Here is an 11,617-nt window from a genome sequence, read left to right as displayed (position 1 = left end):
TACGTAGACACGTATGTAATCTTCACATGGTAACGAGTAATGGATATAATTGACTATATAATGCACAATTTGTGAACTGCAATGCATACGAACAAGATGTTCTGTGTTATGATGTTTGACACACGTTTTTTGTTTCCCCTAAGGGTTTAATAAGCTTAGGGGCTAGGGTATAGTACGTACGCATTAATAACAAATTATAAAACGATATGAATAATTCACCAAATTGTCACGAGTAATGGATGTTATTAACTATATAATGCACAATATGTGAACTGCAATGCATACGAATAAGATGTACCATGTTATGATGTTTGACAGACGTTTCTTGTTTCCCCTAAGGGTTTAATAAGCTTAGGGGCTAGGGTATAGTACGTAGACATTACTAAATGCACGTATGTAATCTTCAATCCGTTGATTAACCCATATACACAATACCTCTAATAATGCATAATATACTGAGATAATGACAATTAACAGCTACATAATGCACTACCTAAACCAAATAATGCACATACGTATATTCCAATAACAACAATTTGTTAGTAATGTCTACGTACTATACCCTAGCCCCTAAGCTTATTAAACCCTTAGGGGAAACAAGAAACGTGTGTCAAACATCATAACATGGTACATCTTATTGGTATGCATTGCAGTTCACATATTGTGCATTATATAGTTAATAACATCCATTACTCGTGACAATTTGGTGAATTATTCGTATCGTTTTATAATTTGTTATTAATGCGTACGTACTATACCCTAGCCCCTAAGCTTATTAAACCCTTAGGGGAAACAAGAAACGTGTGTCAAACATCATAACACAGCACATCTTGTTCGTATGCATTGCAGTTCACAAATTGTCCATTATATAGTCAATTATATCCATTACTCGTTACCATGTGAAGATTACATACGTGTCTACGTACTATACCCTAGCCCCTAAGCTTATTAAACCCTTAGGGGAAACAAGAAACATGTGTCCAAACATCATAACATGGTACATCTTATTCGTATGCATTGCAGTTCACATATTGTGCATTATATAGTCAATTATATGCATTACTCGTGACCATGTGGTGTATTATTCGCAGATACCAAAATGTGGCAGTTACTTTTCCGTCAAATATCATTAATAACCCTGTAATGCATACAACCACCTTCTATAATGCAACACGGAACCAGTTTTATAGAATCAATCTGATCCGTTGATGCCTTAGATCTAACGCGTAATATTAAGAAGGAAAAAGGATCTAAGATGTGAAAAGGAGAATAACGCTCCCCTATATATATATATATATATATATATAGGGTATTCATCTATCAAAATACACCTTTAAGTCCAAAAATACAGACTAAACCTGGAGCGTTGGATCTGCCTATGGGCGGCCACGATTTAGGCTTGACAATCATAAACTTATGTCATAATAAGGTTTAGTAGAGTCATAAAAGGGTAAAAATGGAAACAAAAAAATATGCCCAGACGTTCGGTTTTTCTTCGCGGAAATCATGGAATCATCACTCCACACGCCATTAACCTGATTGTTCGGTTCCAACCTATTCACTTCGTCTCTCCCCCCCACAATATATCTAACGCCACCCAAAAAACACTAATCACCAAAATCAAACATTACTTCTGTAATTTCTAAAGCGGCACAACATTTACGAGCTCCAACCACTCTTTGTTCAGTCGAAGAGGCGTCCGATAGTTCACCTACATCAGCCATCCACAATACGCGCTCCAGCCCAGACAATCTTTCCCGATCCACCAAGCACCGAACCGGAAAATCAAACAATCGACCAAGGCAATGGTGAATACTCGAGCTTTTGGATCTACAACGACCGACGGAAAAGGTTAGATGTTTGTAGTATCCCATAGCCTATACCGCTTTCAAATACATCAAAACTAAAAGGGTTTTTTTTGTTCAACTAGTGTATGAAAGGAGGAACACTAAAAACAAGCCACCACGGATCCCCAAAGCTCAAACCGGTAAATTGTTTTCCCCTTCTAGTTTATTTAATAAGTTAATACCGTATCAATATTGGAAGCAGCGTATGTAATTGTGATATTTTTCATAAACAAAAGCCCATTCTGCAACAAAACCAACAACAGAGTCATGCGAGTGTATGCATGACATAAATCCATATTATTATGCTTAAATTGTTTTATTCTTGTGACGCTTCACTCTTAAAAAGTCAAAATAAAGAGATACAGAACAGAAAAATAATTGCTTGGCTACCAGGCTTTTTTAATGTGAATTTTTAAATTTAATGTTCAAAGCTATTGTGATTATGTTTCAGGGGTTGTATTACAAAACAAAACAACACCTCACTCCACCAAAGGGCAAGAGGCTGATGCAAAAACAACAAATCCTGGTAACTGTCTCTGATCCTCCAAACTGGAACTTAGTTGTGATGTTTGAGATGATATATGTAATTACATTTGGTTATGTTAAACACCTAGGGCTTAAGTTGGAACAACTCAGTATTAACTATCTCTGCTATTTAGATAGATGTGATTGTTTGTATGAAAAAAGGTGTGAGATGGGTGGCATCTGTGTGTGTATGTAAGCATCAATGACTTTAATGTTTGTAAATAATATAAAAAAGTAGAACTAAGCTTAAATATGCCATCATATAAGAGTAGTCAAACCAATAACATTGAGACGGATAAAAAAAGACACGGCTGAACATATTTCAACAGCTCGAACAGGTACATAAATGAATATACCGTGCATATCTTGCTGTGTTTGTTATGATGTGAGTATTAAACAACTGTTTTGTTGTGAACAATATGTCTCAATAATGAGTTGATTATTATGGCTAAACTCAACATAGGACATTTATGAAAACAAATAACTATGTATGCAGTTTAAACTTCAATGTTTAATACACATATTATGACTTTTGACTAATATAATACTCCTGGAGCATGTCATTTTTACCTCTACCTGAAATTCTAAAAGTAAGAATTGTTTGTGGGAATAATTTGGTGTTGTCAGTGATGAATACTATGTGTTTATAAGAATGTCATTGTATTTAGTGTTTGCAGAATATTTCTGTACAAGTAGCACTAATCATGATTATACTTTCAGATACAAGGCCTACACCCAGAAACGTTGCAGTAGTGGATAAACATGCTGGAGACACGGCTGAACCTGTATCTCAATCTGGAAAATGTGAGAACAATAATAAACTTAAGATGTCTTGCATTATTTGAAATGATTTGTGTAAAAAAAATTTGATTTGTTATGATGCTTATGTCTCAATTTCATATTCAAACTTCGCTGTCTATGTTTGTTATGATTAGTGAATACAATAGAACTAATTTGATCATGTTTTTGTAAATGTAACACAATGTGTAGCTGTAGGAAGGACTGGATTGTCCTTAAACAAAGCCAATGAACTTATTATTAGGAAAAGAGCCCGGGCACATGAAAGCCTAAAAAGAATGAATCTGGAAACGACTGGAAATGTGAATGCAGATACATCCCATGTCCCAGACAATGATGCAGTTAAGAATACGCCTGATAGTTTCATGCTTATTATGACCTAACATGTTTATATGTTATTATGACATATACTAGCGCATATTTTGACATGAAAGTGTTCATTTTAATAATATTATTATTATTTAATCATATGACATATTAAAAGCGTACCATGACCAAGATTGACACCATTTTATTATGACTTCGTTTGTCGCATAACATGACACAACACTGATTATTTAACTATTTACAGTATACGCGTAAGACGAATAATTTTCATATTACGTAGTCAATGACCTACATAGTCAATTAATATGACCCACATAGGAAATTAATATGACCCACATAGTCAATTAATATGACCCAAACCAGCTAAAATACATGCATGTAATTGTAAGAGAAATCTTCAACCGTGCTAATACTTGCAGCCATGAGCATGATTGAATATAACTGTAAAACAATTTTCATATTACGTAGCTGGTTTTTTCAATTATATAAAGAATACGATTCGACAACCATAATGAATTGCAGGGTGAAATCGCAAGAAGACGCGGTGTGAAACAATTTGAAACGAATAAAAATATGGTATGTTGCTGCATAGTCATAATCATTCTACTACGTTACTATGAAAAAAAATATCACTCAGTCTACCCTTAAGGACTAACCCATTACACAAAATAGGTATTCTTTGCATTCTGCGTTTCAAAAAGGTACTACACTGTGTGCTTTTGTTTCAAACGAAAATCAGTGGTGATTATAGATGCTTGTAAAGATGGAGAAGACAATGACTTGTGATTCACCTACGGGAGTATTCCAGAGGCATTGGTATGAATTCAACATTACAACTCACAGTACTACAAAATAATTTTTGAAACTAACATTTTGCATGCATTACAGAGGACATTCTTTTGTAAGTATTTATCAAGAATTGGATGTCACAATCAATGCAAATCGATTATAAACATTCCTATTCAGAGGATGAAGATGAGTTGGAGAACAACAGACAATGCAGAAGACAGTGGCGTTTATTTACTTAGACACCTTGAAGTCTACATGGGTGAAAGGGAGGGACAATGGAATTGTGGACTAACGACAAAGAACAAAGGTGTGCTACAGTTTTTAAGAGCTAAATACAACCGTGTGTTGATGTTGGCGGGAATTAATCACAGCGCATTATTGAATAAAGATGCAGCATATAAACATTATGCGAAGGAAAACAAGAAAACCAAGATCAACGTAGAACACATGATAGCAAACTACGGATCGGTGCAAATGTATATTGCGTAGGTTAAATAAGTTTTTCATTTTGTTCGTTTCTTTGTTGACACTGTTACCCTTGTTTTGGAATTGCGTTTTACACAGCTCACGGATATCAAACACAACGTTAGTCTGTTTCTCCTATAAGTTATGAATTTTTTTAGAGTAATTCCATCTTACTGTTTTCTTATTAAAAGTGTTTTTTCTAAATGTGGTGCTGTAAACAGTAAACCGTATATTGAGGCATAATAGAGTGCATAAGTAGGTCATAACATTTTTAGTATACAATGTGTCATAATAAGAATAACACCATAAATCATTACCTAACACTATTGGGACCCAAACGAAGTACCTAAACAACAGTACGATTGAAAAAAAAAATTAGGTGTGTAACAAATGCAGTACAACAACCATGCATTTTTTTAAGTGGAATAGATTTCAAGCAATCCACAAAAATTATGTAGAATAATAGACAACCATTTGGGTCATACTAATTAATGTTATATGTCAAAACAACAATATGTTAAAATAGGGTGAAACTATAACTACATTCAAGTCATAACACAGGGATTGTATTTTATAACTCAAAAGATGAATGTATTCTAATATGTCATAACAAACAAAAAATAGGTCATGGTCATATAAATGTAACATTAAGCAAATATGGTATGCAAATTCGACGGAGTATTGAAGAAGAATAAATTATGGGCAAATAAACTCAACTAGAGAGCAGTTAGAGGAGAGAATACGATGCACGATTATAGGAATTAGTATAACTAACTATATAAAGTAATTTACTTAATTATCCTTTGTCGATTAGAAATAATTAAAATAGTAATATCTCAAAATTAAATCTGGCCGTTATTTAATCTAATCTTAAGATTAGATTGTCTAATCCAATGGACATAATTTGGTCTGCAATTCTTGGTTTAAGGCCATTTTTGTTTTGATCAAATACCTCTATATATATATATATATATATATAATCTAGTCTGTTTAACTTATTCAGAAAATATCTATTTCTGCATGATTCATGCCATGCAGGAAATAGTGGTAGTGAATAACATTGTATATAATCTAGTCTGTTTAATTTATTCAGAAAATATCAATTTCTGCATGATTCATGCCATGCAAGAAATAGTGGTAGTGGATAACATTTCAATGCATCAATTTAATATTTGGAGGAGACAGCCATCACTACTAGAAAATGAGCCTTTAATGACACCTAAAATTGTCACTAGAAAACTATTGTTGTGGCACTTTGCCTGTAATGACACTTCATGCAAGTGCATTATCGGTAGTTGTAGTTATAGGTAACGTGTAAGGATAGGTCTTGTATTATGGCAATCAAAAAGTGTCATGAAACATGACGTGTAATGTCACTAGAAAATGCTACGATATATTTTCTTAAACTACAGTAACTTTTGGAAAAATATACAATATACCCCAATAAATATTTATTATTACAATCTTCCCTCATTTTATTTAATTTACTTTTTTCACCTACATATTTCTGAAATTTATATTTTTATCCTTCGAATATTTATAAATTCATTTTAATCCTTCAAATTTAATAAACTACTCACTCAAATAAAATGACAACTATTTGAATAATATTCAAACCATCAAATGATTTTACACAAAAATGTAACGTGTTTGAACACACAAACTAAACAATATTAAGTGTTGGTCATCTTTGACTTAAACTACACAAACAATACTAGTACTAAAAATTATAAAGTGCTAATCTATTCCAAAAGTGCTCAACATATTTGAAATTGTTTCTTTAGAATGTGAGCCTCTCATGCCTACCTAAAAGGGCCAAGTACCTCTCCCACGCCACGCGACCTACAACATTTCAGTTTAAAATTTCAAGTTAATAAAGGAGAAATCATCACATCCATAGAAAAATCTCCACTCACCACTTTTTATCCCATTTGCTTCATCCACAACCCCAAACTTCCGTATCTGCATCAATGGTAAGCCTGTGGCGAGTCCTGGGGCCTGACAGAGCACGCCGGATGGCTCACTAAGCAAAGGTTATCCATTGTTCAGTCGGGGTCAGGGCTTTGATTTTTGACTTGCCAAACAAAGGTTAGAACTATGATAACACATTCAACTATCAATCTAAACGAGCTTCCATTCAAGCAATTTCATAACTACACTAAAAGCGACTAATCGGTTCTTAAAAAATAAAATTGCCGAATTAAGCAGTATGATTTCTTCACAGTAAGCACCAGAACCCCAACTTGACAAAAACGACTATCCAAGTTTTGTTTTTTTTTTTTTAACATAATAAATGATAAGAGAATTTGGGATAAGAGCATGCTTTTATAGAGAACCCAAATACTCCCAACCCCAATTTAGAGACCCTTCATAGCTACTGCCCCGAGAGGCCTAACTGAAATAGGATAAAATAGAAGACTTAGCTTAAGGAGGAAGCTGTCCGGAGTCTCCGAGCCTAGCCCACAGAGGAGCGTATGACGTCGAGCGGATGCCGAGAACTGTCCTCGAAGCAGCGGCTTTTGCGGCAGAAAGGAGACAGCCTCGGTGCAACGCCGAGGCGGCAACGGCGAGAGCACCGCCTGTGCATGCCCGACGGCGGCGGTGCTGCGTGGTTATCGGAGCAGAGAGGGAGTCATGGGGGCGGCGACGGCTGGTCCGCTGGAGCGGACGAACAGCGTCTGCACGGGAGACGCGATACGCCGACCGGAGGGAGAGACGGCGGGAAGAGAGGGCGCCTCCGTGAGGCGCGACAAGGGCGGCTGCCCTGTGTTGTCGCCGAGAGGAAGGAGAGGGATCGAGATTTAGGGATTTCTTCTTCCTTAATTTGGGAATTTTTCTTTTTGTGAAGAAGGGAGAGAGAACTCCCGTAAATTCTAGAAGGGAGGCATTTTTATCCCCTTTCCATCTCTAATTTCTTTTCTTATTTATTGGTATGACACTTGGCACAAATGCCACTACATGAATCTCTTCATGGCATTTATTTGGAGATGCAATATTAGTTTAGGATATAAGTGTGGCTAAAGGTTGGTGTATTGAGTGACTATCTGTAGTGGCAGTTTAAAAAAAGTGCCACAAATTTAGTGTAGTCTTAGGCTAATTTTCTAGTAGTGCATTTGATATGACGTAGGGTGTTTAAATATAAATCCGAATCCATCAATATTTCTTTAGTCCAAATAATAAATATACGACTTTTCAGTTTATAACATTTTTCTCGTTCTTGGAATTATACGACTTTCCATAGAGAAGACTGGTAGATTGCATTATAACCCTGAGGCCAATGGATATTAAAATAAAAAACATATATACACACAATTTTTTTAATATAATAAAATACGTCCGTCACATAATATATGTGTTCAATAAATCTAAAACGCAATTTGTGTTGCTATTCCGGTAGATACATGCATATATTCATTAAACTATTAGATATATCAACAACTATCTAGAGAGTAGAGATATACAACGACCACTTCTTAAATGTATGATTAAAACATTAAGTTAGTTCAGTATAAGAATAATTTCGTTCACTATAAAGATGTTTTAGTTCATAACATGAATTTGAAAAATACGGAATGAGCCAAAACGTCATTACAGTGAACTAATTAAATAATTCTTATAGTAAATTAAATTTGTGTTCTCTAGTTATGTATTTAAGATTACTTATACTTTGATCATCTCTCACGGCTTAGATCGTTGAATAACTCTGACTAATAAAGATTGTGAGTTTCAACTAGTTACATTTTTTATATTATAAGTACTATTCTATATTAGGTTTTCGTAAGGATCATTAATTTCAAGATTAAAAGAATGACAAAAATCAAGATAGACAATTTCAAAAATTACATGAAATTAAATAACCTCGAATTAGTTGAAAATGTAAGAATATGAACATTAGATAAACGCAACTCTCTATTTCAAAACCGTCGTTAGTCTTCAACTTCAATTATTCAATACGTGGTTTGTGTCACATATATTTTAATAATTCATTGCATATTGAATCGGACTGAAAACGGGACCGGATCGGAGCCAAACCGGCCGATATGGCCTATTAATTTTAAAACTTTGGATGTAATTAAGTTTGGATAAATTGATAGTAACACATATATTCTCTAATGTTTACTATAAAAGAAATGGCTAGCTAGTTGGAAGTAATTTACTTATCTATATCAATTTAGAGTAGGGGTGAGCAAAAAAACCGGAAACCGAATATCCGAACCGAACCAAACCAAAATTTTGAAATTCGGTTCGGCTTTTCGGTTCGGTTCGGTTCGGTTTTAAAAATAAAAAATTTTCAGTTTTTCTGTTTTTCGGTTCGGTTCGGGCGAAGAAAAAACCGAAAAACCGAATTTTATATATATTCTATTAATTTAATATATTATATTATATATAATATATATGTATATTCTTTTAATATATTCTACTATATAATATAGTATATTATATGTATTATTAATTTTATATTGTATATAAATATTCTATTAGTATATATAAAATAAAATAAAATACACATATATAAATATATTTATATTATATTTATTTTTTTCAGGTTTTCCGGTTTTTTTCGGGTTTTCGGTTTTGTTCGGATTTTTCGATTTTTTAAGTTCGGTTTTCGGTTTTTCGGGTTCGGTTTTTCGGTTTGGATTTTGAACTAAATTCGGTTTTTCAGTTTTGGTTCGGTTTTGGCAAAAAAACGTACCGAAACCCGAATGCACACCCCTAATTTAGAGTATTTTCTTTATTTTTTTTAATTGACTTTTAGACCTTAAAAACTCTGACAGTGTATCTCGGGACAGATATGGAAAAGAAAATTTATATTTTGGTCCAATTCCTATTTAAGAATGAAATAATGCTCTTTAATTAATGGCTTAATGCCATAGAGAATATGCCGGCCATGACTTTGCCAACGTAACAGAAAAAGGAGACACGTCTATGGGTAAATGATAAACATTAAACAAAAGAGGATACCTTGTACTCGTGATTCATTGTTTATTTCAACAAGTCTTTATATAATTTTTTTATATTGATTGTTTATTTCAACAAGTCTTTATATAATTTTTTTATTTTAGTAAGTTCTTTAATTTTATATTTGTTATATTTCAATCCTTATTTGATAAAATCGTTAACTTTTTCGTTTTAAAATAACACATCATATATTAAATATTTAAATATATTCCACTTAATATTCTAGTTAAAAAAATATGAACATAAATATAAAAAAATAAAAACAAAAATAAAAATAAAACTAAAGAATTTCAAAATATTTGTGGTATGATTATTTGAAGTTTGAACATTAATTTATAATAATATTCAAACTTTAAATAATGAAGCAGCAAAATATCTCGTAACTACCCGGCTACGGGGCTACCCCTCTGTATATTTTTAATTCATCTTTGAAAACAAAGCGTACAAATAAAAATAATGTGAAAACAAAAAAACAAAAATTACAAAAGCACAAAATCCCAATAAACCCAAACTCCTCAACTCAAGGATGAACAACTTCCACATTATATTCAAGAACCGCATAAGTAAAATTCACAAAATGAGTCGTAACAAAAACCGTCCCCTCCGCCCTCCTAAACAGCCCTCTGCCGCCGACCACCGCCATCTCACGGCGCCTCTCCGCCACCGGATTCCTCGAAAACACGCTCAGCGAGCTCCCGTTGAACTTGCCCGCCGTGAAACCGAGATCAACGTACAAGACCAACGCCACGTCATCGCCCTGGCTCGAGGAAAGATACATACCTCGAGCGTTTCCGACGGCTCTCGACGTCAACTCCGGCCCCTCCGTCAGCGGATCATCGATGGCAAATAGGGCTCCGAACGGTATCGGGTTGTTTGCATCTCGCTGACCCGCGATTCGAACCACGGTTGGGTCCGGTCCGCCTAGGTTGTCATGAAAGAAAAACCGGAGATGTGTTTTCTTCAGCTGAACCGGTGTGTACGTTGTGCTTTTGGTGTAGTACGCTGAGTGAATTGGTGAGGTGGAAATGGTGAGTACGAAAATATAGGAAAAGAGGTAGTAGAAGGTTTTGATCTCCATTTTAAGAATTACTATTTGTTACCCTGCAATTTATAATCTTGATTGTTTTGTTTTTTATGTTTAATTTGGCCATTGACATATTCAACCGTATGATAATAGAAAATGGAAGTATGGATAAAACAAATTGAATGTGGTTCAATGTAAATTAATTAAACTAACTTTGTCGTTGAACTAGTTTTGATTCCACTGGCAAGCGGCAATTGAGCTGGTAGTTTCTGTCTTGCCGGATTTGCTTTTTTTTTTCTGAATTTACTTTTTTCGGTAATTTTAAACAATGAATATTTAGTGAGAGAAAAAAATTATTTGATTCGAAAATATGGAACACAATAATGAATAGATAAGATGATAGGATATAGTAATAGGATTTGATTATTTAGAATTAACTAAAGAGTTATGACTCAAATACAAAAAAGATTAAATAATTTTTACAATTATACAATAATGTAGTTTAAATTTCAGTCAAAAAATTAGTAAGAATATTTTTTAATGTAATTAACTATGCTTATTTGTGATAATGAAGTGGCTAGTTGGTAAAACGTTTCTCCTCTATCTAATAGGTAGAGGGTTAGAGTTATCACTCATCACGGTCACGGTGATAAATGGAAAACCTTTGTTGATCCTTATTTAAAAGAAATAAAAAAATAAGGATACTACTTTGTGATTCTAAATACTCCAATTAATATTATCAACGCTGCTAAAAAAGTCCTCATTTTAATTGCGTCTCTATTTTAATGTCATTAAAAGATAAGTCTTCTGAAATATTCATCACTGAAAGAAGACGAAGTACAATTAGAAACAGAATACAATCCAAGATAGCATGATGAAT

At 33.8% G+C, this 11,617-nt stretch overlaps 1 protein-coding gene and 1 long non-coding RNA gene across 2 annotated transcripts; both read right to left on the bottom strand.

The window, feature by feature from the left end:
• Positions 1–6,336: 6,336 nt before the first annotated feature.
• On the bottom strand, positions 6,337–7,669 carry LOC121751317. Its single transcript, XR_006040055.1, has 2 exons — positions 6,668–7,669; positions 6,337–6,593 (listed from the first exon to the last, which is right to left on the bottom strand). It is a non-coding gene; the product is annotated as an uncharacterized LOC121751317 (long non-coding RNA).
• Positions 7,670–10,134: 2,465 nt separating this feature from the next.
• Positions 10,135–11,105, bottom strand: LOC121751542 (dirigent protein 4-like). Its single transcript, XM_042146297.1, has one exon. The coding sequence runs from the start codon at positions 10,789–10,791 to the stop codon at positions 10,234–10,236; it is 558 nt and encodes a 185-aa protein (XP_042002231.1). The 5' UTR covers positions 10,792–11,105; the 3' UTR covers positions 10,135–10,233.
• Between the last annotated feature and the right edge of the window lie 512 nt (positions 11,106–11,617).

Source organism: Salvia splendens, chromosome 10, assembly GCF_004379255.2.
Source record: "Salvia splendens isolate huo1 chromosome 10, SspV2, whole genome shotgun sequence".
Taxonomy (NCBI): Eukaryota; Viridiplantae; Streptophyta; class Magnoliopsida; order Lamiales; family Lamiaceae; genus Salvia; species Salvia splendens.
This window is presented reverse-complemented; position numbering and strand designations above follow the sequence as displayed.